Genomic DNA, 24,728 nt, shown 5'->3' on the forward strand with positions numbered 1-24,728 from the left:
CGCCCCCCCCCCCCCCCCCCCCCCCCCCCCCCCCCCCCCCCCCCCCCCCCCCCCCCCCCCCCCCCCCCCCCCCCCCCCCCCCCCTAATGGAGGGGCCACAAGTGACGAGGATAAAAGAGCACAGGGACGTTGTCTATAAAAAAAAAATATTAATGCAAGGGCTAATTTAATGTTTGGTTTCGAGGACTACGACGTACAAAAGTCAAGGTTGGTTTAAAAGAAGGAAATGGGTGTACCTTAAGGTAATCCAGGTAAATTTCTAAGTTTCTTGAAGAAACACACACTTGATTTTGAGTTGGAGTGGATATACGGATTTACAGCGCGGGTCGTTTACCGATTAGCCTTTCTTCCCTTTTCGGGGCGGCGCGTAAAGCAAGAGTCAGTCAGCAAAGAAAGTTTACTGCTATACATAATATGCCCCGTGCGAATACTGTCTATGGGGCTGAATTAATACTGTAGCGACCCAAAGACCCAGAGAATCCAGAGCGGGGGAACTAACCGGGGGGAGGTGCCTTGTTTAGTCCGCGCGGTATATCTTTCCTTCCCCTATTGAGATGTATTTCTATGTATGTTATGACTTAATTGAAAAAAAAAAGTTAGGGAAGTAGCAGACATACCGCATACCTTAGGTTAGGTACGGTACGGTACGGTACATAGCGTACCTACCTAACACTTAATACAGTCAATGCCAAGCGCTCTGGGCGCTTGTCATGCGGAATTTCCTTCCTGCTGGCAATAGGTCATTTTTTTAACCCATCCTATGGAATTTTCTAACCCTTTTCTTTATCACTTCCATGTATTATTCTATTATTCTATTACCTACATACCTAGTATCCTAGTATTATAGCAAGCCACACCAGAACGAGAGATGATACATTCGTTTCTTCTTAATTCATGGCAGCGGATAGAGTACCTCTTACAACCCACCGTAGCCACCATATCCGAATCTGACCTACCCTACCTACAGGAGAAGTCTCACCAACAAACGATATGGCCAAACAGATCTTAGATATTCCCTGTCGCGGAGCAGCCAGTCCACTCCGACGGCATGTCTAGCTGGTTGTCACTTAGCGCCACTAACAAATGAATGGCGACAGACATGGGTCCAGTGATCCTCTTGCATATAGCTAACCCAAATCCACAAGTCTTGGAGCAATGTTTACTTCTAAGCCAAAGACGAATTCCTACCTACACTAGTCTATCTAGTACCAAGGGATATTTTTACGTCAATGCTGCGTCTCCAGACAACCAGACAACCAGACAACCAGACAGCAGCAATGGTTCGCCTTTATTACCGTTGCTTATGCAGTCATCTTATCCTGGGATATAGAACGGAACACACCCTCTCGATATAACTCCTACTAATACTATACGTGTCTACGCATTTGTGTAGGTTACGTGACTAAATAGTAACAACGAGACATCGGTCGATAGGCATTCCAAAGCCCGCTACTATCACAGCTTGCCCTTCCCGGCTGAGGGGCGAACCACTCCTTTATCCTCGAGTTTATACAAAAAAGATTTTTTTCAGTTCTGTCTATTACCCCTCCTGTATCCTATCTATCCAATAGGCATTGCTTTCCTAAGACAAACCTGCATGTAGCAATGACCAATACTGCCAGAGAACTATAGGCTACGTGAGCCACTTCGTAATACTAACCTTAGAGGCTTAGATATAACTACACAGAAAGAAAGGAGAAAGGTTTACCTGAAGTCCAACACATATTGTCCCTAAACTCGACCTCGAAACCGTAAAAGGGGGGATGGGATGACCAACATCTACATATTTTTCCTAGTATCAAGCGATCTCGAGTGATACTAAGACCCGCTCTCAACTTTTCACAACATCGTAACAACCTCACCCCACTACTCATCGTCACATACGTGTGTAGTCTCATGTACCTAACGTATGTAGGTTCAGGGTTCTCCAATTCTCCTCGCCAATGCAACGGCTGAAGCCAGACTGCAGGAAGTACATACATACGCTTACATATGTATCAGGGGATACTAGGTAGCCAATCCTGATCCTGATCAACAATGGGTTTCCTGCTCGCCTCGCACAGCTCTGCTAATCAGTAGCGATAATGAGCTGCTTCGTCCCCCGATCAACGAAAGCAATTCATATATTGCAAGCTTTTGTACTACCCGATCATGAACGCACTTTTCGTCTGAGCTGGATTTAGTTCAATCGGTAATGTCTCCCAAGCCGGTAATTTATGCGTGCACATCTACGAGTATGGCATCCTATACCTATAATGCTACGCAAACTCGCTTTAGGCAAATCATGTCAAACCTATTACCGTTACAGACTCACCAGTGGTTTCTGTATCATCTTAGATTGCCGTATATGAAGTTCCCTCGAGCCCTCGAGATCTCTCGATGAACCACACCGATATACATATTCGTAGTGTCATGTTGTCGTAGAGAGAGTATCATTCTTCCATGTGTTCTTAGTCAAAGAACGAGTATCTCTCAGTTTTCGTATTCTTAGCCTCCAATGATATACAGGTAGTTCTACACGGGATAGTCCAGTATGCTAGTGTAGCCCATGACACAGGATAGAGGCAATGATGTTGGCTCTACGTAGGCCCGCTGGCTGTATCTACCATAACTATTAGCACAGCTACCTATGTACTTATGTCTTACATGAACCGAACACACCCTTGAGATGTACGATAGCTCCTTACAGCAAGATGGCACACAATGGCATCTAGCACACTCGTGACGCAAGTAATTACACAGACCGTCCTCCAAACTATCACATAGTCATACGCAAAGGGTAATCGGTGAATGGTGCCAAGACTGGTTGCTAAAGTCCTTGCCTTCTCCAACGCGGCTTGAATATTCTAATATTATAAACGTGACCTTAAACTACTACTTGAACCTGGCAAGGGCTGCCAAATTCACATGCTTTTCTCTATCGAGAGGCCCATTCGGTCTTCAGGGCATCTAGCCATTCCCCTTTCTCAATCCATCTTTGTTCCAACCACTTTGCTAGGTCTTCGTCCGTATAGGGGAGGTCTTCAAGGGGGAATCGCCGTACATGAATGTGGAATTTATACCCTCGAGAACCACTAAGGTCCGGGAGCTTAAGAGTTTCCCACATATTTGGGGCCGCATGAAACTTGTCTTTGTGCTGATACGCAATGGTAAAGTCATACACTGCTTTGACATGAGGTGCTGCTCTTAACTGCTGCACGGTGGTGACAAACCCCTTAGTACGGGGATATAGCAAATGCAAGGGCTGCGGGCGACCATTCTGTTTGCACCAAACAATAGATTCGTTATACTTCTTGGGGGTAAATCGTGTTGCCTCGCTGAAACTTATCAGCCCTGCAGGGTGGACATGTCAGTTGCACAGTTGATGTAGTCTGGAACGCGTATAGGTTAAGACGAGTGGGTGTAAGTCAAGCAAGCACTTACACATCGGCCATCTCCTACGTACGATACCACCGAAGACGCGCTGTAGCTCACGCTGGTCTCGCATCCAATTCCGGGTCACCATCGGCATACCCATGGCCCAGAGGCCCCATCCCAGAAAGGGGACCCAGCGCAGTTGGATCTTCGCAAACCATCGGCATTGCCCCAACATCTCCGATCGCAGGGCCAGGCTTTGGATCAGGTAAAAGTCGGCCCACGTAACATGATTCGAGACGACAACAGCCGACTCCTTGGTGGGCAATCGGTCTCCTGAGATGGTGATCCGAGCACCGTTGCAATTCTCAAAGATAAACTGGATCCACTTCCACACGGAGTATGCAATGCGGCATGATGCGCTGTAGACAAAATCCGGTGCGAATATCTTCACTACCAGCAGTAGAGACAGCACTACATCGCACACCGCAAGGTAAACGACCCAGGGGGCCACTAGCACGACACCCCTCAGGTTGGCGGAAGGTCCTTTTAACATGGCCGCGGGACCTGCATGTAGTGTAGGTAGATAGCAGATACTAGTAGAGCGGAGCGGTAGTTGATCTGAGCTTGGATGTGGATGCAAAACGGCAGAATTGAAGCAATGGTTAACGACCTAGTTAATCTTTCATCGAACTTCGGTACCAATCCCGAGTTATAAACGATGATCTCGGCAGCTTTCTTTATGTACACGTTGTTTCAAGGATCAGGACCCGCTAAGCGCCAGATTTCGAGCTGGCGATCTTTCAAAGCGATGCTACACTCGGATCAGAGAGAACAGAGAGAATATTCCCGTGAAGAGTTTATAATGAGGATATCATAGGTCCATGGATATACGTCAAACGGTCTACAGTAGATGGTGTTGATCAATTTACATACGTCAGCGGTCTCACAGTTGGAGGCACAGCTTGAGACATTCCGTTCTAAAGGGTTGGGCTAGGATTGGTTGATCAGCTCCCACTTTGGGGAAAGCCAAGGTGTAAATCCGAAGAGAGATGCTTACCCACCAATGGGATTACTGCCTTGGGTAGTCGAAGAGATCTTGCTTCACTGGATCTTCACCTTTGACCTCAGATTGGCGGTCAAGATGGAACTAGGGGTTATTTATCCTTGACTACTACTTCTTTAGTATCCGGGGTTCTATATAGATAATAGAGGTGTTTTTACACTTGGATAGATAAATAGATATTTCCTTTTCGTATGTACATGGACATATGTACATACCGTACAAATCCATGCCGAGAAAGCACTTTGCTGGGCGACGCCAAGATCTTTCGTTGGGAAGATCCTTACTAATAAATATTCCGATGTCTGCTCTCAGCCACTATGCATTAGCTTAACTATGTAGGTACCTAAAGGACGACGAACCATCTCGAATCATGATTAATTTGGCAACGCTGACCACCTCATTATGTATGTAGCGAACAGCGAGCAGCGAACCCCAGAAAGGCACGGACACGACGGCCACGGAAAATACGGAATGATTAAGTCCCATATCCAATCTCACGATACATGATAAACAGACTGCATACGTGCTAGGTTACGTACTTGGAGAAGGGATACGTAATTTACCATAGTATCATAGGTTACATGCAATATGTACTAGGTATCAAAGGGGAATAATAAACCCAAGGCTAAAAGAATCAAGCTTCTTAATAAGGCTTTAGAAACCCGCAACTCACACGGCACTTGACTACTTAACACTAGCGAGGTAGGCTATGCATTATCGTGGATTATGTCAGTATGTATCCTAGGTTAGGTGGTATGTATCGTCATATCAGATTACGACGATATTAGTTACTACATGGATATAAGCAGTCTTACATACCTACATAGGGCACAACAGCGAGGGGGTATTTTAGTATTTTAATTTTCCAGGCAAGATATTTGCTATTGGAATCCTCTCTACCGCAACATCCTCTTATTATTCATCGCAGACCCTATCTCTTACGTCTACAAGGTTGTTAAGGAGAGACATCGTCCTATCTTACCGTGGGGTTCCGCCCCTCTAGAATGATTTAACCAACGCTTTTTCAACGTATCATCTATCATCTATCATCTCAGAGAACTATTCTATTTAGCATTCTATTTCTTAGTTTCGTACCAATTGTAAGACAAAATAGTCCTACCACGCGGCCCAAACTGGATCCTACAACGCCTCTGCATAGTACCGGACTGGCGGAGCCGCTCACTACTGATACATAGTAGTAAAAGCCCATCTTTAACCTTTATACTAATAAGATCCCTTCTCACGACCAAATCAAGGCTGAATCGGAAGGTGTGGTAGGTCATTCATATATACTATGTAGCATTCTCACCCCGCTCTATGAAGCACATAAACGAAGCATCTCCCATCAATTCGAACACTATTGCCTTATTCGATACCCCATCATGTCCCAATCTTGGATCGCGCATTTCTGTCGCCCAAGTCGCTCTGATGTCTGATGAACAATGGCCAAAATCACTAACCCGCAACCCGTAGTTGGTTATCCGTCTCCTCCAACACATTATTCCCCATCCGATCACAAGCCCTCCTTGGGCTCGCTCTACGAACACGTTTCGATGTCGTCTTCTGCGTCGCCCCCCAACGACTCCCAGCCTGACAAGGGTCCTCTTGGCTCGCTGAACCTCAACTTTCTAAAGTCGTTGAACGACAAGAAGACCACCCGCGATGGCAATCCTCCAAAGCGGCGAGGACCTAAACCCGACAGTAAGCCGGCGTTAACACGCCGGCAAGAATTGAATCGCCAAGCACAGAGGTATATCATGGACTCTTAAGTGGGTTCGGTGGGTAACAACCCCTGCTAACCATCCGTCGGTAGGACGCATCGAGAACGCAAAGAGCTATACATAAAGGCGCTCGAAGACGAGGTGCTGCGGCTTAAAGAGATCTACACCAATGTCTCGCAAGACAAAGACAAGCTCGCCGAGGAAAACCGGCAGCTCAAAATCCTGCTGCAGCAGAACGGCATCTCGCACAGCCCGGGAGGCGGTGTAGACGACATCGGCAGCAGTCTAAGCCCCGGATACACGTCCAACGGTAGCATCTCGGGAGGCTACGGGGCAGGAAGCTCAAACACCGCGTACACGCCAGGAATGACGTCGATATCAAGCCCGAATTCCATGACGGCGACGGCGTCGTCGTCGCAGGGGCTAGGCGGGCAGCAGCAGAAGCAGCAGGGCCACCACGTAGATTACGAGCAGGCTGGGATAGATTTCGTCTTAACGTACGATAACCCCGATGACCCCTCGAAGGCGTACATATCACCTCCCCCGCAGTAGTAGTAGTAGTAATAATGGGTCGTCACCGCACACATACATACACACACACACATACACACACACACATACACACACACATACATGTCTGTTTCATACGCAAGAGAGAGAAATGAAGAAAAATGTAAATGTTTTCTGTCGTGGGGGTACAGTGAAGCTAATCAAACCCGTGCTGATGGGCGTACAGGCTCGAGAGACCGTGTATGGACCACATGCCGTGGCTGATCGAGCGAGCGCAAGACACGAGCGGCGACGCGGCGGGCCACGCTCTCATGGCCTCGTGTCCGCCGGAGCCGTTCCCCGAGCTAAGCGACGAGATCCCGTTCGGGTACTCGCACACGCACGGCGACCGAGGCGAGGCACCGTCTCGCCAGCGCACGTGGGAGCTGTCCAAAGGTGACTTGTCGACCCTTCTCGATCTCAGCACCAAGTTGAATCTGGACGGCGAGATCACGCCCGTCATGGCTTGGGGCATGGTTCTGTCTCATCCGAAACTGGGGGATCTGAAGAGCGAGGACTTGGAACGGCTGATTGATGATCTTAAGGGCAAAGTCCGTTGTTACGGGTATGTGTTGCCTACCTAAGCTAACCTAAGCTAACCCATGTGTTCTGCTTACTGGATCCGATCCGATGCTAACTAATTCCCCCCACAGGTTCGGAGCTGTGATGGAGGAGTTCGAGGTGCGGGATGCGCTCAATGCCGTCTTCTCCGCGAAGTCGGAGGTGGGCGTGGCTTATTAGGGGACGGGCCGTTGAAGTTGTAAGGTTTGAGTTTTTGTTTTCTTTCTAAATTTAAACAACATTATGGTTGGTTTTATGCATATATACCTATATATATAAAGCGATGATAATGACGCTGGGGATTGTTATTACGGGCTGTCATATGACGAGAGACGACGGGCAGAACGCATTCATGTACTTGGGTATATACTTATATACTGGAGAGGTATAACAGTGTTAAAATACTATTCTGTTAATAGGGACTTTAAGGAATTGTTGTTTTGACAGGTTGTTCATGTGAAGAGACTAGGTTATAAGTTTAATATATGAAGAAAGGCTATAATGTCTGAATTGTTCAATTGTCTTACCTTATGTAGTACGTACTTCTTTCTAGCTTAAACTTACCTAGTTGATATTGATAATATGTCACTTAGACTTACAAGGAAATTGCATATTATAATGAGTACCTAGGTATTCAACCACCCCTAGGAGCTTCCGTCAAGACTTCAGGTACAGTGCTAATAATAGAGTCGCGATATCCCTTTAACTGTCCTTGTCTGGAAGATACCTAGGTTAGGTACGTACTGCACTAACCAAGATCCGACGCTGTGCAACTGCCAACTGCCCCACACCCCACCAAAACTCTTTGATTCACTGCTAAAATATTCACCTGCAGCCAAAATTTCGACAAGCCAACGCCCTGGCAAAAAAAAAACAACAATATCGAGGTCGCCTTCAATAAAGCAATATTACTTCCAGCTGAAGATAAATCATAGATATAATATTGCTGAGATCATCCAATATGGCATCCGAAAAATCCTTGGCCGACCTCATTGCGGCCTTGCCTGACGGTGACGGATGGGGTCCCCCTCCGGTGACCGAGACCACTCTCAATGGTGTCCCGTATGCTCCTTTCTCAAAAGGCGACAAGCTAGGTCGCATGGCAGACTGGACAGCGGATGGCAAGGACGGAAGAGATGGACGTGGTGGTCGACAGCAGTACAACAGAAACTTCAGGGGTATGTAAAGCCAAGTTGCCCCGATCTTGACAGTCATTAGTTCCCAGTGTTAATATTTAATACAATACAGACCAGCAGATCTACGGTGCCGGTAGCGCTGCGTTATTCACTGCACCCGTCGCCGAGGATGAAAACACATTCTCCGTCGTCAGTAGAGAACCAACGAAGACTCGATACGGCCGGGGCGCAGTCTTTACGCGCGGTCGCGGACAACGAGGTGCCCGACAGGACACGAGGGGTGGTCGCGTACAGCTTCAGCGCCCTGGGCGTGGTGGTCAGCAAGGCTACGGAGGATACGACAGCCGCGGTGGTCGTTCTAATGCGCCTCGCGGCCGCCGCTTCGGATGGAAGGATTACGACAAGCCGACTCGGAACCGCGACGCCTCTATCAACATCAAAGCAGACTGGCAGCTACTGGAAGAGATTGACTTTAACAGACTCGCCAAGCTAAACCTGGACGCTGACGAAGGAGAGGACATGGATAGCTACGGTTTCGTTTATTACTATGACCGATCCTACGATAAGCAACCCGTCAAGGCTGCCGAGAAGAAGCTGGTGCCTTTGGATCGTGCTGCCTATAATGTCACTACCTCATCGGACCCCGTCATTCAAGAGCTGGCCGACAAGGACGAAGCCACTATCTTTGCCACCGATAGCATCTTATCTATGCTCATGTGTTCTACCCGCTCGGTCTACCCATGGGACATTGTAATTGTGAGACAAGGAAACAAGATCTTCCTCGACAAGCGTGATAATGCCGCACTAGACATGGTGACGGTGAACGAGAACGCTGCCGATGCCCCCATGGAAGCTTCCGACGGTAACAAGGATGGAATCAACCTGCCTGCCGCCCTGGCAGAGGAGGCTACCTACATCAACCACAACTTCGCGAACCAGGTCGTCCAGGAGAACGAGTCCCAGAAGGTCGAGATGGCGCACGAAAACCCCTTCTACAATGCTTCCGAAGAGACTGAGCCTCCGGCGAGCAAGGCTTACAAGTACCGCAGATTCGATCTCTCAACTAGCGAGGAGGATCCGATGTATCTGATCGTCCGGGCCGAGCTAGATGCCGTTCAAAAGAATGCCATTAGCGGCGAGGATCAGTTCTTGACCGTCAAGGCTCTCAACGAGTTTGACAGCAAGGCCCAAGGCAGCGGCGGTGCTCTAGACTGGAGAACCAAGCTAGTCAGCCAACGTGGTGCCGTTGTCGCAACGGAGATGAAGAACAACAGCGTCAAGCTCGCACGATGGACAGTTCAGAGTATATTGTCCAAGGCGGACGTCATGAAGCTTGGGTTAGTTCCACTCTGTTTAACTGTTATGGGTATACCTTGCTAACATCTTATCTAGTTTCGTTTCTCGCGCCAACCCGAAGTCGAACGATAAGCACGTAATCCTGGGAGTTATTGGCTGGAAGCCCAAGGACTTTGCTAACCAGATGAACTTGTCGCTCTCCAACGGTTGGGGTATCGTCCGCACCATAGCTGACATGTGTCTTAAGCGTGAGGACGGCAAGTTCGTGCTTGTCAAGGATCCTAACAAGTCTATTCTTCGACTATACGAGGTTCCTGCCGGCAGCTTCGACGACGAAGGCGAAGAAGAGACGGTTCCGGAGACTGTCCCCGAGGAAGAGTAAGGGTTGTGACGGCTTGAATGCGGGATACGCCTGCGTGTCTAGTCTAGTAGTATACGACTACCTAGTCAACTAAGTACCTAGTCACTGGGGTTAGTTAATTCAAAAGTTCATCAGCTTCGAGGAAAACGTTGTTGTTAAGGAACTACATTGGCTCTTCATCTGTTAGTATCACACCATTACTTTATTGTGATAATTCACTGTAGGCTTTCCCCAAGGTGAGTTAGGTACTACATGTAGGTACTAGGTATTCTACCTCGACAGAAATATAAAAATAGGGGAATGGGGGAATGGGGGAATGGGGATTAAGCTGAGGGGTCTACCCCACCTTCTCTCTATCCCCACCACCCGAACTGCCCCGCCATCTTTTCTTCCTGTGACGTCTGTCCCGTACCCTTGTTTCACTTTCACGCAAACCGACTACGAGACATCAGGGTCCTTTCGAGCTTGCAAACAAAACTACCCCTGATTCGCGCGTGAAGATACATACCTACCTAGGTTACATACATATATACCTACATACGTCCAACCCTTCCTTCACCTAAGTATACAACCATGGCGCCCAAGGCGATAATAGCGCCCTCGATCCTGTCGGCCGACTTCGCCCAGCTAGGTGCCGACTGCGCGAGGACTATGGACCAGGGCGCCGACTGGCTTCATGTCGATATTATGTACGTATCCCGGGAGTTGTGCGGCGGCATCTTGGTACTGGTGGTGGTATATTTATATAATCAAGTCGAATGGTGGTTCTGCGTGAAGTAATCTGTAAAATAGGAAATAGGTTCAAGATAGCTGACCGGTGAGGCGTTTTTGCTCGCGTGTTGTAGGGACGGCCACTTCGTGCCGAATATCACGTTCGGCGCGCCGGTCGTGGCTAAGATCCGGAAGCACGTCGATAAGCCGACCGAGAACCACGGGCGCGGCACGTTCGACTGCCATATGATGATTGCCGAGGTAGGTATTCCCCGACGCCACCGTTCGATATATAATTAATATAAAAACAGCCCAAGAAATGGGTCAAGGAGTTCCAAAAGGCAGGCTGCGATCTATACTGCTTCCACTACGAAGCCGCGTTCTCGAGCGCGGCCGAGAGCCCCGAGGCTAAGACAGACGAGAAGACGAGCCCGAAGGACCTGCTGAGGTATATACACGACTGCGGCTTGTTGGCCGGTATTGCGTTGAAGCCTGCTACGGGCGTCGAGGTTTTGACGGAGCTGCTCGAGAGCGAGGATCCGAAGGAGCGGCCTGATGTGCGTTGTCCTTGTACCGTTCATTTATTCATTCATCTATTCATTCATTCATTCATTCTTATCCTCTTCGTATTATTTTATTTGTAATTTTTGAGTGGTTGAGGAGGAGAAGGTTGTTGCATTTACCTAATGTAACTGTCACGTCACGAACTAACCCCAACACACGCAGATGGTCCTCATCATGACGGTCGAGCCCGGCTTCGGCGGCCAGAAGTTCATGGCGTCGGAACTGCCCAAGGTCCAGGCGCTGCGCAAGAAGTACCCGGACCTGAACATCGAGGTCGACGGCGGCCTGGGCCCCGGCACCATCGACCAGGCGGCGGACGCGGGCGCCAACGTTATCGTTGCGGGGAGCGCTGTGTTTGGGGCGCAGGACCCGGCGGAGGTTATCTCGTTGTTGAGGACGACTGTTAATTCGAGGTCTGGGAAGCTGTGAGATGGGCATGGCGTGTGCGTGTGCGTGTACTTAGCGGCTTGATAGTTGGGTGTAGGATGTCGGATAGGGAGCAGCAGGTATATATTCTCAGAAATGAACATAAGTATCGACTCAATTAGTCCAAGTCTGCTTTGGGTACCTAAGTTATTACGCATCCATCCGTTTGAAATTAAAGTATTGATCTGCCTTGAAATATTTTTCTTAACAAGGGGCTAGGATATGGATGGCTACCCGCATGGATGTCAAAGGTGGCCTACATTCTAAACCCGAGATAACCAGCACATCTGCCACAAAGAGAACACAGCTAATCTAACCTCATGCAACCCGCCAAGTCACGCCGCTTCCGATATGACCCCGTCCAGCGCCTCGATAAACCCCTTTATCTCGTCCACTGCACAATGCCATTCATCAGGTTAGCCTCCAAAGCCCATACCTACTTGAATTTAGGAAATAGACTGGGTTAGGTAGGTAGGTAGGTAGGTAAACAGATTGCAGATCCCACTTACGCGTGTTATAATGCGCCATGCTAACCCTGACCACGCCGCTGGGCCCCAGGCCCAAGAAGTCGTGCACCAGCGCGTTGGAGTAGAAGGCGCCCCAGCGGAAGCCGTAGTTAGTGGTGCGCTCGAGCGTCTCGACCAGGGCGCGCGAGTCGCATCCCGCGACGGCGAAGCTCACGGTGGGCAGGCGGACGGAGGCGTCGGCGCTGGGCTCGCCGTATATGGTGACTTGTCCGGGCTTGGAGGCCAGGTAGGCTAGCAGCGTCGATTGCAGGCGCGATTCGTGCTGCGCGATGCTGGGCCAGAGGCTGCCGGGGGTCGGGGGCCCGATGTAGTCGACGATGGCGGGGATGGATTGCACTAGTTCGTAGTGCCCGCTTCCTGGGTGTGAAGTTAGTTGGTGTTGTGGAATAACTGGGTAAAAAAATAAGAGTCTTCATGCTATATTTATGCATATTATATTCGATGCTCGGCTCTTATACGATGGATCGTGACTAGCGGAAGAAAGGGGTAGGTAAACAGAGAAAAGGGGGGGCTCCCAGCAGCAAGACAGCCACCTGGGCATACCGCATACGTAGGTACGTACGTACCGAGACTGATCTTATTCTCGAGCGTAGCGTGCGGATTGAAAAAGTGCCCCAGCGAGCGCATCTGCCCCTGCGCGCGGCGACTCCCGTACAGCATGGCGACGTGCGGCCCGTACACCTTGTACCAGGACAGGACGTAGAAGTCGACGCCGAGGGCCTTGACGTCGACGGGGCGGTGCGGCGCGTACGCCACGCCGTCGACGCACAGGAGCGCGTCGGGGGCCGCGCCGCGCACGGCGTCGGCTATGGCTTTGACGTCGTGGATCGAGCCCAGGACGTTGCTCGCGTGCGTGCAGGTGACCAGGCGCGTCCGGGGGGATAGCAGGGGGGCCAGGTCTGCGGGCAGGAGCCGCGGGTTGGTCGATTTGGGCGGCTGCTGGGGTGTCCACCACTTGAGCGCGAGGTTTAGGCGGGCGGCGAGGTCTTTCCACGGCGCGATGTTGGCTTCGTGGTCGATGGAGGAGACGACGATTTCGTCGCCGGGGTGGAAGGGCAGTGTGAATGATAGGTTGCGCAGGAGCTGCGTGGTTGAGGAGCCGAAGGCTAGGGGTTGTTGTTGTTGTGTTAGTAGGTGACTGGGTGAGGGAGGGAGGGAGTGAGTGAGTGAGTGAAGTCTTATGCTGTTATACGGTTATACCGTATGAGGCATGAGCTATGAGGTATAAGTGGTAAGTAAGTAAAGCAAACCTACCAATCTCGTCCTTCTCCGCATTGAGGAACTTAGCCCCGGCGGTTACGCCGTCGTCGTAGCGAGAGCTTGACGCCTTGCTGGTTTTATAGCCACCTCCAAATTGGACGTTGCTCTTGACGAGGTAGTCGCTTATACTAGTATATTGTTAGAAGCCGAGGTCTCGGTTATAGGGTCTGGGACGTTCTTTTCGTTACTCACGCTTCGATGACGGCGCCTAGCGTCTGGCTTCCGCCCGCGTTGTCGAGGAAGACCTGGTCCTCCTTCAGGGCAGGGAATTTGGCCCTATCGGCTTCGATGTCGAAGGTGGCCATTTTATGGGATTGTCGTTATTAGATTCGTCTTGGAAACTTGGTGGTTTGCTGGTTTCAATTTTTGAGATAGCTTCAATCTTCGTAATCTAGGTGCTCTCCTATTCCGAAGTCCAACCTATGTATATTATGAAGATGATCTAAACCCAATGATCTGGAACCCAAGCCCTATTAAGTTTGGCCCGACTAATGACGTTGGATGCGGGGTGTACTATGAATATTTACTTCTATACTACATGTATATCCAGCATTAATACCTTGCTAAACCGGAAACTTTTTACCTGGCTAATAAATCTACCTATTCATACAGCTCATATATCACTTCCAAATGCTACCGAATGCTATACCTTCGAGACTGGCTACATCTCAGTCCCTCTAAGCTTTCTTAAAGTTCTTGAGTCTATAGCCCCTTATATTCCCCCCCACGCAAACTAGTGGGCTCTTCTCCGCATATTGGAGTAGAACTACTATGTAACCTAGTCGATTCATGCACGTTAAACGCCTACTTGAGAGTTCACAGAATCACTCATGTGGATTTAGCTACCTCGTTTACCCCAATATGTTACCCCTTGTTTGTTCTTAATATTATCAAACTATAATAAGTTGACACGATATGTAGCACATGTTAGTCCTATATGTCTTGTCGGCGCTTCGTAGGCTTACACTAATACCGTGTATACTATATCTCGAGCTGTGAGTGGATGCTATAGATACAACATAGGCGCTTGCTGGCGGTAAAAACAATAGCACAATCATGCAAGTCATGCAAGATAGAACGATGGACTGATAGATGGTAGGTAAGAAGCATTGTCTCAGTCGAGCCAACATGGTTTTAATATACCAGGGATAATGAGGGACTTTAAGAATGTAAAGATATTAATATAAGACTACTTTTCTTGTTAATATATATTTTCTGGTCTTCTTGGCTATAAGGGGCTAAACATATTCATGTTTGAACCTCATCGCAAATAGGAACCTAGAGAGAATCGGGCCCCCCTTGGTTCAACTCTACTATTCGCTCGGAGAATGTTATCTTATGATGTTGTTGTCTGGGAATAGAACTAGTATGTCTTGTCAACTTAATAGCTATCCGACTGGCTGAGTAATGCTTAGGACATATCTGATATGTGATAGAATATCAAATGAGGTCGGAATGAATATGCCACTATGCCCATTGGATATTTATGGGGTGTTCTAAAGGGATTGGTAGAACCTATCTACGATATCGGTGCAGCCTCAAACCGGTATCGATGATAGTAGAACTCGACCGTTATGGAAGGGTCTCGATAGAATATACGAGCAATGACCGTGGGTGTATTAAGAGGCTGTCACTTAGAGATTACTGATAAATAGCTACTCAGGGAGTATAAGCAAGGCGATAATAATGCATTGCTCGGGCTCATGGAGTTTTCCAAGCTACACACTTATAAGAGTACCAAGATAGGGGTTCTGCTATCGGCGAGCCTAGTTGAAATCTCAGGACATTAAGGCGAGCCGATGGTAATAACCTAACACCGCCGTGACATTTATATGATGAGGTTCTCCTTGGTGGAAGTATCTTCCCGGGCGAAGCTCTGTAGAACTGAGATGAATCGTGGCCGCCAACACGCCGACTATATTCTAATAGATACACTTGACTTGACATTAAGCTTATAGGTAGATAAGGAGAACCAAGTATAATCCTCAGCATAGGAAAACAGAAATAGACGACGAACATAATGAAATAGGTAGCGATATCGGTAAACGAACCGATGTATGACAGTCGATCCCTTGGCCCCCAGAACCGGCTACGGGTTACCCGTTCTTCATAAAAGAGTGTCTCTACCATCTCAGACCGGCCCTAAGACTACAAGTTTAATTTATTGGTCAATAATATGTGGAATATTCGTAGACGGTGGTTGAATGTGACCAAACATCCCTAAGAGTTGCAGTAGAACTGCCGCCCTCGGACGCCTCCTGGCGTGATCCCGTCCCACACAAATAAGTCTTTCCGCAGGAGCCCGTATTGATATAGCACCAACTTGTAACTCCGATTAAAGGATTGCCCGGACATAACGACTTAGCCGCCAATAGGGTCCTACTACGGAGGCTTTAGAGGAGGGAGGGTGTAGAGTACGCATAGTGCATGATCTATATATACATGATTTGGTTGCATCTGTTCACAATCATGCAGCCAGATCAGTCCAGATCAGTTATTTTTACTCGGGGTTATTTGAACCATTGGAGCTGAATGGAGAGAAATATTGAGGTAGTGCAGCAACCATAGCGGTAAAAAAAAATCAAAATAAAATAGGGGAGAGAATAGAGTAAAAAGAAGTAAAAGAGGAGGGGGTAATGGATAATGGCATGAGTGGATCGGGACCAATTTGTACATAGAACTTGTTACATACGAAGTAACTACATGTAATAGTCGATAAGCAACCTTAAACAACCTTTAAGCTTTAAGCTTTAAGCTCTCTACGGTGGGTCGGGCGGTGAAGATCGCGCTAACTTCGATGGATGAAACTTAGATGGAGCGGGTCATCGTTTGCTCCAGTTTCTTTTTTTCTGCCGTTACTTTTCCCCATTGAAAAAGTGCGAGAGACTGATTATCAGTCGATCAGAAAGAAACCGCGAGTTTTATTCATTTTGTTCATGTTCAAAATAGCTTCCCTAAGCTTCTTCACACATTCCCTAAACTCGCAATCGACTATACTCGATTAGTATAAATCCAATTGGCAATCCATAATGAAGCGCAAAGCCCAATCGCAAGCCGTAGGCCATAAGCCTGCCAAAAAGAAGTCTAAGAAGACTTGTAAGTCGCCCAACCTAGTAGATCACCTATCGTATGATCCTACTAGAAATTCTAAATATTTTTGCAACAAGCAAGACTAACTACTATCATAGCACTAAGCGATGAGGATGCTAAGAAGAGATTCAGGAAAGGTCTCTTTGACAAAGACGTCCTGGATAAATACACCCAAGGATATGCCAAATCCACACCCTACAAGCATAGCGTCATCCACGAGCTGATCGACGACACCTTACTACGATCCGTCCGAGAGGAGATCAAGGACAACGTTTCCTTCACCCCTAAAGAAACTGATATCTATAAGATCCACCAATCCGGCGACCTTGCGAATCTCGACGGCTTAGACGACGAGGCCCTAGCCAGGCTTCCCTCCTTGCTTGCTCTTAGGGACGCAGTATACTCGCAGGCATTCCGAGACTATGTCGCGCACGTTACCGGATGTGGTCCCCTGAGTGGTAGAAAGACCGACATGGCTATCAACGTGTATACCCCGGGATGCTATCTTCTATGCCACGACGACGTTATTGGTAGTCGCAAAGTTAGCTATATCCTCTACCTGACCGATCCCGACATTCCCTGGAAACCCGAATGGGGCGGCGCGCTAAGACTCTTCCCTGTGCGAACGATCAAGGGCAAGGATGGTCAAGTTGCGAAGACACCTGCGCCGGACGTCAGCAAGGTTATCCCCCCTGCGTGGAACCAGTTGAGTTTCTTTGCCGTTCAACCTGGCGAGAGCTTCCATGATGTCGAAGAAGTATACCACGCTGAGAGCAAACAACAACTCCAGAAGGAGGGAGGGAGAGTCCGTATGGCTATCAGTGGCTGGTTCCACATCCCCCAGGTCGGAGAGGCCGGATACGTCGAAGGCGCCGAGGAGAAGCAAGCTAAGAACAGCGGTTTGATGCAACTGCAAGGAAACCCAGATCAGTATGACATGCCGCAGCTGAAACCAGTCCCGGTCGAACAATCACAGTCGGGCTCTCAAGAAGAATTTGACGAGGCCGACTTAGAGTTCTTGCTCAAGTACATGGCCCCAACCTATCTCACTCCTGATACCCTTGAGCAAATATCGGAACAATTCGAAGAAGAAGCTAGCATCACTCTACCTAACCTTCTTGGGAAGAAGTTTGCAAAGAAACTACGAGACTACGTCGCCGCTCAAGATAGTGCACCTCTACCGGAAGACGCCACGGAGATTGAGAAAGGCGCCTGGCGGGTAGCAAAGCCACCCCATAAGCACCGGTACCTATACCTTCAACCAGACAACGTAGCCACCTCCAAAAAGAATGGAAAGTCGAAAAAAGAAGACTCGCCTATAAGAGAGCTCCTAGAGGAATTCCTCCCGAGCCCGCAGTTCCGCCGCTGGTTACAGATGGCGACAGACTCCGTGATTGAGAGCCACGACTTCGTCGCCAGACGCTTTAGACGCGGTAAAGACTACACGCTCGCCACAGGGCACGAAGGTAAGCCTCGCCTCGAATTATCCCTAGGCATCACGCCGACAAGCGGCTGGGGCGAGGAAGACGAGGAAGCTGCTGCCGAAGAAGAAGAAGAAGAAAGCGCCGAGGATACCAAAGCCAACGGCAAGGGGAAGGGCAAAGCCAAGGCTAAGGCTGAGACCTCGAAGAAGAGCAAGAATAGCAAGAAGGAGCCCGATGAGGAAGAAGAAGAAGAAGAGGAAGAGGTGGAAGTCGGCGGCCATGAGGTATACATGGCAGGCGACGACGACGCAGCAAACGAGGACGCGGCCGTGTACAAGTCCAGCGGCGACGACGATAATATCCTGTTCTTCCAGGCCGCGGCCTGGAACAAGATGTCCCTGGTCCTGCGCGATAGCGGCACCCTCAAGTTCGTCAAGTACGTTAGCCATAAAGCGCCTGGCGACAGGTGGGATATTACCGGATCGTTTGAGGTTGAGGAGGGGGAGGGGGAGGGGGATGGGGAGGGAACGGGTGTGTTGGATGATACGGAGGAGGAGTGGAATGGCTTCTCTTCGTCGGAGGATAGCGATTCGGATTAGGTTGCCTTGCCTTGCCTTGCCTTGTCTTGCCTTGTCTTAGGTACTATTTATATATAATAACTAAGGTAATGGCTGACTATTTGGACTGCCTACCTACCTACCTACCTATCTATCTATCTATCTATAGCGGCTTGAGGCCAGGTTTAGGAGGCGTGTTATTTGCATAGGTACCTAAGGTAGATTCGTAGATACCAGAAATGACTGATGATTGATGATAATTCTAGACAGATCCCACACTTTATAAGTGATATGATGCCTGTACCTATGCTTGTGCCAATGCCAATGCCAATGCCAATGCTATGGGCCAAGCGGCATAACGCTGCCTATCTAACAGGCAACCGAACCAAAACCGATGCTGCCTCCTTTCTAAACCGAGTTGGGAATCCCTTCCCTATGGCGGCCCCGCCCGACCAAGATGCACTAATGCCATGCCATGCCATGCTATGCATCGATATACCTATATACAGGTAGTCATCATCATCATCAAACGCCCCTCCCACGTCGCTTCGCTCGCTCCCAAAGACACAAACCACATAATAAAAGCCAACTCAAGCAGCTAGCTAGCAAACGCGGCCCCTCCTCGAAAGCGCCTGTCCATGCCAACCAAAACGCCCTAAGCTCTCCAATTTAAATGATAATAGGTATATATGTAAAATCATCGTACCTGAGCCCCAAAAACCAATCAAATCCGTTCTTCGCCGATTTATTCAAGATCCCTCAGCTCGTCTGTACTCCTCGTGCTGACGAATGCATGTCTAAGGAAGTGCAGCCACACCTCGGTATCCTTCTTGTTCTTGTGGCCCTTGTGGTGCTTCTTCTTGCCCTTGCCCTTCTTTTTCTTCTCTATTTCAAGGTCAGTATCTGACCCATCCTCCTCCTCCCCTTCCTCTTCCCTACCGGACTCATCGCTGTCTTCTTCCACTTCATCAACTTCATATTCATCGTCACCATAATCGCGTTCAGACTCCTCGTCAATTAGCCCCTTAGAACTAGCCGAAGTCTGGCCAATCCTATGCGCGAGCTTCAACAAGCTCCTAACCGTCAAATCCTTCAGCTTGTAGATCTTGTCGTCGAAGGTGGTGTATTCGACCGCGTAGGCAAACTCCCTTGGTTCCGGCTTGGCGTGCTTGGGCTTCTTGTCCCGGTGCTTGCCCGCGTTCCAGCTCAAAGACGACACCTCCTCCTCGTCGTCTACGGTGATGTCGTTGTTGAGATACGTCAGGTTCGCGTAGTATTGGGTGAAGCCTTTGAACGTCAAAGGCTGGGGGAAGTATGCGGGACCCGGAGGCGTTCCCTTGGCTGGTGCGTCTGGGATTGGGAAGTTAAGATCCTTGGGTTTCTTGTCACCCTTCCCTTTGCCTCTCGTTTTCTTCTTCTCGATCTCTAGATTGGGTTCGTCACGGAGCTCCAGTTCATGCGATTCCTCCGGGCCGGGGAAAAAGGCTTGAGCACCAGGGGCGCGCAACGTGTCTACCCATGTTAGGGTATCCTCAAGGCCAGTTATATTGTATTCGAAAACACGGAGACTCGGGAAGTAGTTCGGAACAACGCTAGGGCTGATGAGAGTCAACTGGTATCGCTCCGCGAAAGGCCCGCCCGTCTTGTTCTTTCCGCCCTTGCCTTTCTTGCCCTTCTTCCTTTTCTTCCCAGATTCTTCAAGGTCCTGGCCTCGGATTGGGTTTGGCAATTTAGACCAGTCGTCACGCAATTCTATGAGGTAATCTTTACTAGATTCCATCGAAACCTCATCTTCCATAGTCTCGCGAATACTTGCTCGTTGGTTAGGCTCGCTTGCGATAGAGGAAAAGTCGATATCCTGTGTATCTTGAAGAAGGAAATGATCTATGTTCATGTGTCCATATAGAGAGCCGGTAACGACGTCGCGATACTGCTGCAACCAGAGGGTGTATTTCTGCCAGCAAGTTTCGTCCCATAGTTGCTTGCCGGAAGTCCTGGCAGGAGGAACATGGCCCGTGAGAATAGCTTTCATCCCGCGTTCTCGCATGAACTGCAATTGGATTCGCAGCCACTCGAAGTGCTTGTATCCGGGCTCGGTTGGGTGTGCACAGTCGTCGACCCCCGCATTACGATCGAAGAAGTATAGGGTATTAAGACTAAAGACAGCCAGCTTGTCCGGGATGACTTCAACATAAAACCAGCCGCCATACTCAAATGAGTGCCGCTGCGCTTCTGGAATGAAATTCCTCCAGACATCGGTATAAGTCTTTAAAATCTTGTTCGGACCTGGTAACAGTATATTGTGAGGGTATATGTCATTGTTGCCGAAAGTTGGAACGACTGGAACTACTAGGCCCTTGTCGTCGGAAAATGTGGTCATAAATGCGTCTGCGATTCTTTGGTTCATAGCTAGGATTTCTTTGTTATGGCGGGGTATTTTCTCATCGCTGTCGTGGCGAGCTGAGTCGCCAGTCCAAACCACAAAATCAATCTCGTCCTTTAGGTTAGCGGCAACCCAATTGAGTGTCACGTTGACCAACGACAGCGGGGAATCGCAGTCAGAAGTTTCTGCGCCATAAGTGCCAGCCGGGCCTTGGCCTCGGTGACATGCGATATTCTCCTCGGTAGATGTGTGGACTTCGTAGTGTTCGTCTGGGTGTAGATCTGCGCAAGGTACGAGACATTAGTGTCTTAAGAAAATACGATTGGGAGATGGTGTGTGGTAGGCATTTTAAGAAGAGTGTACCTGTAATATGTAGAAACCTGCCGTGCAACTTGCGCTGCGACGTAGACTGGCTACTGTCATGGTTTGCCTGCAGCACGTATTGAGCTCCGGTAGTTGGAGCACCTATGACGAAAGTCGCCAATAGGCTGGGAATTACCCAAAGCCATGTTGCTTTCTTCAGCACCATCCTAATCGGTTGACGATGCTCCAAGAGCTATAAAAAAAGATGGAGGGGGAGACGATATCGCATAGAGAGGTGAAGGTTATCAGCTTATAGCTTATAGCTTATAGGTTGGTAAATTGAAAAGGGATCTCTAATGTTGTCGTGTTCAAAGTTTTATGAATTCCGTCATTAGTTGCCGTAGTTTCTCGAAGCGTACCAAATGATCGTCGGCGGATACAAAGCAGGGCTAGCTGGGCCGCCTAGGGGATCCAATAAAACCGGCAGCAAATGCCAGAAGGGTATCTCTAGCCAAAGGCTCGGTGCCAAGTGGGTAAATGGGAGATAGTAGAGTAGTTTAAATCCTACGTTCTGACTCTTAAGTGAGGCTTTTGAGCACCATCACATTAATGGTTCAGTAAGATTTCCAAGGTCCTTCTCCCTAGGACTGGGACCGTAGGACAGACAGAAGCAGCTCATGGGGTTCTTAAATTAGTTATTAGGGTTTGGTGATTCCCCATCCCCATCCCCCATCTCCCATCCCCGAGGCTGAAGGCTGACAATAGGCGACGAATCACAACGTCAGATTCCGCACGTGTAGGAAGTTAGCCGTGGAGAGACGAGCTTGAATAACTGAGACATCGTGGAACACCCATTCAGGGCGCCACAATATGGCCACTATAAGGGCACACGACAGTGGTCAGTTCCGCACTTGCCTATGTAAATGGCATCCACTAGTTGCTCAAAAGCCCAGTATTCCAGGATTTGCTAAGGATCACTTGCGCTGGGGTCGAGCTGCAGAGACCATCACGGATCATCATGTGGAGGTGTCAAAGGGGTCCGGCGCTGATGAAAGAAAAAGACTGCTCGGCCGCTCTGCCGTTCTATTGTTCTCACGTTGGCAGCACGCATACGCAACCAAGTGCCAAGTCCAGAAGGTAGCCATCAGGGTGTCTGAGCCTGGGTGTCTAGAAGTCGACGGCGCAGATTTCCGGTAATTTTCTTAGTTGCCCTTCTCAGTCGTCCTTCGATCTAGATGACGTCAGGCTCACCACACTAGAGTAAGATGGCAGTGCCGTCATTTCCGCGAGGGAGTCATATGTATACATAGTATCGATGGATTTATTCATTGCCTAGGTAGGTATTGCCCATTGCCCATTGCCCATTGTCCATTGTCGAAACTGCAATTAGGGTACGTATCGAGAATTTCAAGTTGGTGGTGACCTGAAGATTGGAGTCATGTAAGAGTACTAAAAAAGGAATGTTTTGTAGAATACCTGTTACGTGTAATTAATTAACTAATGGAATTACATCCATACATGTTACATGTACATACACGTGCGAATCGGATATGCACCAAGTACAGCCCCGTCTCGAGCCAATGACCCCTCATTAATTCATAGGGGTCCTTTGATCGCCCTAGGTTAGGTACCTAGGTTAGGTAGGTATGTACATCGCATTAGGGTCTTTTACGTAAGAAGCAGGGTCACGTAATCGGATGCACCTAAATTTCTGCGCGGGATGAAATTTTTGCTTGTTTTCTCTTTTTTTAATCTTTACATTCATCAGCACGTCCGATTCTTAATCAATCCTTTTTTGATTGCTTACAGACGATCATTCTCACCGTCTTCGAGGCCGAGTCCAGTGCAAGAATATGATATGCCGTTCGTTTGAGGGAATCCGATATACTCTAGACATTGGGTTCCCATGGTAAATCTCGGCGACATTGCAACTTGCAGTCTCTTGCATTTCTTGCGTCTCTTGCGTTTCATTCCGTTCTCTTGTGGGCGATACGTGTCATCGGATACGGCGTTTCATCGGATATGCAAGCAAGTCAGTTGAATTATATTGTGTCTGCTCAATAGTGTTGTGACCATCATCAAATATGATTCTGAGTAATAAATTGTCTATTATTGCAGAAAATTGCAGATAATAACTGTTATTCCTTAGCTACCTACTTATAGTTCACTGCAACCAGGCATTCCTCTAAGCGAGGGGCACATGTGTTTCTCTCCCTTGCCATACCATTAATTGATTGCTACCGGTGTTTTCGACCTGCCCTGTAATTCTCACCGGTGCAAGGGCTTCTATGGTTGCTCAAAGACATGCCTGTCGATCTCGTTAAGTTTTAGGTCATCCGCATCCTTGACGAGCTCATATGTCCTATACTCCACGTTCTGATATTTCGGCCCCTTGATGACCCTCCTCAAGAATCCCGAGTGTGTGACAACGACGATGCACTCCTCGGGACGTTCGAAGAGCCATTGTTTGGCGAATGAGGCTCTCTCCTGGAAGGCATCTTCTGAGTTTGCATACAGACCAGTCTTCTGAGGATAGACTGGGTCTAAGGTCGAGAAATCGAAGTCGGGCCATTCATCTTTGATTGTAGTAGGATCATCGCCAATATCACAAGGTTTATCTGTGGTTTCCTTGCGCATGGTTAGTGCTCCAGCGGACAGTTTCTCGGTGATATGTTATACATACTTGCCATTCCGCACGAACCTCGGTAGGAACTCCACGATCTCGAAGCCACTGCAGACCATATTGTACGGTCTGCAACGTCCTTCTCAAAGGGCTCACTATTATGCGGCACGCATCTGGAGCAAAGTTGAAACTCGATTCAAGTTTGGTTGCGAGAGCTTTGCATTGTTCTATACCCTTCTCAGTCAGGACTGGATCAGGTAATTCCCATTCGTGTGTCTATTATGTTAGCCCCTTATATTCTAGCCAAGTGGTCAGAGATGACTTATCGGCAATATCTATATTCTATTAGAATTTGCCTCAATAAAACGTGGGGTAGACACTGACTGTGTAGAGCTTCGGCGTGGCGTATTAGAATGATGACTGGTGCCATCTTGAATAAAGCACCCAGATATGTTTTAGGCAAAGGGATGAAGTAAAGAGCAAACTAGGATTTTCTTGGCGCTCTCTTCGGATCGATGCATATTATATATCTATATCGGATGTAAATGAATCACAATATAGATATATCTGACACTTTGTCGTGGTAATTCTGCAAGACCAGACGACTTATATCTAAGAATATAAAAACAAGACCTATTGAATGCAGTAGGTAGGCACGTAAGGAGCAGACTTTTGAAGCTTCATAATGTCACAATTCGTTATTCATAGTAAGCCGAATTCGGTTAGCAGAAAGGATGAACCCCTTTTTGGCTGGCTTTGTTACAACCAATCAAGCCTCTCATTATTGAGAATGCCGCCACAGACCGCACGCTCCAT

The 24,728-nt window shown here is 48.6% G+C and overlaps 7 protein-coding genes across 7 annotated transcripts; 3 read left to right on the forward strand and 4 right to left on the reverse strand.

Annotated features, from left to right (window-relative positions):
- Positions 1-2,576: 2,576 nt before the first annotated feature.
- F4813DRAFT_373902 (1-acyl-sn-glycerol-3-phosphate acyltransferase) lies at positions 2,577-4,584 on the reverse strand. The gene is made up of 3 exons (XM_049244871.1): positions 4,419-4,584; positions 3,424-4,347; positions 2,577-3,333 (listed from the first exon to the last, which is right to left on the reverse strand). Exons 2-3 carry the CDS (start codon positions 3,908-3,910, stop codon positions 2,918-2,920), a joined length of 903 nt encoding a protein of 300 aa, XP_049095577.1. The 5' UTR covers positions 3,911-4,347; positions 4,419-4,584; the 3' UTR covers positions 2,577-2,917.
- Positions 4,585-5,862: 1,278 nt separating this feature from the next.
- On the forward strand, positions 5,863-10,065 carry F4813DRAFT_383147 (eukaryotic translation initiation factor 3 subunit 7-domain-containing protein; the record flags this gene model as incomplete). Its single annotated transcript, XM_049245907.1, has 9 exons — positions 5,863-5,892; positions 6,019-6,170; positions 6,234-6,668; positions 6,878-7,255; positions 7,344-7,413; position 7,646; positions 8,187-8,429; positions 8,500-9,724; positions 9,780-10,065. 9 exons carry the CDS (start codon positions 5,863-5,865, stop codon positions 10,063-10,065), a joined length of 2,820 nt encoding a protein of 939 aa, XP_049095578.1.
- Positions 10,066-10,336: 271 nt separating this feature from the next.
- On the forward strand, positions 10,337-12,003 carry F4813DRAFT_249606 (ribulose-phosphate 3-epimerase). The gene is made up of 4 exons (XM_049240133.1): positions 10,337-10,733; positions 10,890-11,016; positions 11,067-11,312; positions 11,482-12,003. The coding sequence occupies exons 1-4, from the start codon at positions 10,618-10,620 to the stop codon at positions 11,746-11,748; spliced, it is 756 nt and encodes a 251-aa protein (XP_049095579.1). The 5' UTR covers positions 10,337-10,617; the 3' UTR covers positions 11,749-12,003.
- F4813DRAFT_373916 (PLP-dependent transferase) lies at positions 11,898-14,188 on the reverse strand. Its single transcript, XM_049244872.1, has 5 exons — positions 13,725-14,188; positions 13,527-13,660; positions 12,839-13,378; positions 12,255-12,629; positions 11,898-12,139 (listed from the first exon to the last, which is right to left on the reverse strand). Exons 1-5 carry the CDS (start codon positions 13,835-13,837, stop codon positions 12,081-12,083), a joined length of 1,221 nt encoding a protein of 406 aa, XP_049095580.1. The 5' UTR covers positions 13,838-14,188; the 3' UTR covers positions 11,898-12,080.
- Positions 14,189-16,561: 2,373 nt separating this feature from the next.
- F4813DRAFT_393516 (Oxoglutarate and iron-dependent oxygenase degradation C-term-domain-containing protein) lies at positions 16,562-18,645 on the forward strand (the record flags this gene model as incomplete). The annotated part of the gene is made up of 2 exons (XM_049247435.1): positions 16,562-16,628; positions 16,721-18,645. The coding sequence occupies 2 exons, from the start codon at positions 16,562-16,564 to the stop codon at positions 18,643-18,645; spliced, it is 1,992 nt and encodes a 663-aa protein (XP_049095581.1).
- A 371-nt stretch (positions 18,646-19,016) lies between these two features.
- On the reverse strand, positions 19,017-21,837 carry F4813DRAFT_249737 (Endopolyphosphatase). The gene is made up of 2 exons (XM_049240134.1): positions 21,350-21,837; positions 19,017-21,267 (listed from the first exon to the last, which is right to left on the reverse strand). Exons 1-2 carry the CDS (start codon positions 21,513-21,515, stop codon positions 19,349-19,351), a joined length of 2,085 nt encoding a protein of 694 aa, XP_049095582.1. The 5' UTR covers positions 21,516-21,837; the 3' UTR covers positions 19,017-19,348.
- A 1,206-nt stretch (positions 21,838-23,043) lies between these two features.
- On the reverse strand, positions 23,044-24,626 carry F4813DRAFT_373925 (phosphoglycerate mutase-like protein). Its single transcript, XM_049244873.1, has 4 exons — positions 24,297-24,626; positions 24,243-24,247; positions 23,973-24,188; positions 23,044-23,917 (listed from the first exon to the last, which is right to left on the reverse strand). Exons 1-4 carry the CDS (start codon positions 24,340-24,342, stop codon positions 23,576-23,578), a joined length of 609 nt encoding a protein of 202 aa, XP_049095583.1. The 5' UTR covers positions 24,343-24,626; the 3' UTR covers positions 23,044-23,575.
- Positions 24,627-24,728: the final 102 nt, after the last annotated feature.

Source organism: Daldinia decipiens, assembly GCF_022478715.1.
Source record: "Daldinia decipiens strain CBS 113046 unplaced genomic scaffold F4813scaffold_45, whole genome shotgun sequence".
NCBI classification, from domain to species: domain Eukaryota; kingdom Fungi; phylum Ascomycota; class Sordariomycetes; order Xylariales; family Hypoxylaceae; genus Daldinia; species Daldinia decipiens.

Excerpts from the sequence above, each read along its gene's own strand:
- F4813DRAFT_373902 (XM_049244871.1), bottom strand. The coding sequence starts at position 3,910 with ATGTTAAAAGGACCTTCCGCCAACCTGAGGGGTGTCGTGCTAGTGGCC. Across the intron at positions 3,334-3,423 it reads ACGTAGGAGATGGCCGATGT|GGCTGATAAGTTTCAGCGAG; the intron begins GTAAGTGCTTGC and ends TCCACCCTGCAG.
- F4813DRAFT_249737 (XM_049240134.1), bottom strand. The coding sequence starts at position 21,515 with ATGGTGCTGAAGAAAGCAACATGGCTTTGGGTAATTCCCAGCCTATTG. Across the intron at positions 21,268-21,349 it reads CAGGTTTCTACATATTACAG|ATCTACACCCAGACGAACAC; the intron begins GTACACTCTTCT and ends TACCTTGCGCAG.
- F4813DRAFT_373925 (XM_049244873.1), bottom strand. The coding sequence starts at position 24,342 with ATGGCACCAGTCATCATTCTAATACGCCACGCCGAAGCTCTACACA. Across the intron at positions 23,918-23,972 it reads AGGTTCGTGCGGAATGGCAA|GAAACCACAGATAAACCTTG; the intron begins GTATGTATAACA and ends ACCATGCGCAAG.
- F4813DRAFT_373916 (XM_049244872.1), bottom strand. The coding sequence starts at position 13,837 with ATGGCCACCTTCGACATCGAAGCCGATAGGGCCAAATTCCCTGCCCTG. Across the intron at positions 13,661-13,724 it reads CTAGGCGCCGTCATCGAAGC|TATAAGCGACTACCTCGTCA; the intron begins GTGAGTAACGAA and ends ACAATATACTAG. Across the intron at positions 13,379-13,526 it reads TGCGGAGAAGGACGAGATTG|CCTTCGGCTCCTCAACCACG; the intron begins GTAGGTTTGCTT and ends AACAACCCCTAG.
- F4813DRAFT_249606 (XM_049240133.1), top strand. The coding sequence starts at position 10,618 with ATGGCGCCCAAGGCGATAATAGCGCCCTCGATCCTGTCGGCCGACTTC. Across the intron at positions 11,017-11,066 it reads GCCATATGATGATTGCCGAG|CCCAAGAAATGGGTCAAGGA; the intron begins GTAGGTATTCCC and ends ATATAAAAACAG. Across the intron at positions 11,313-11,481 it reads ATCCGAAGGAGCGGCCTGAT|ATGGTCCTCATCATGACGGT; the intron begins GTGCGTTGTCCT and ends CAACACACGCAG.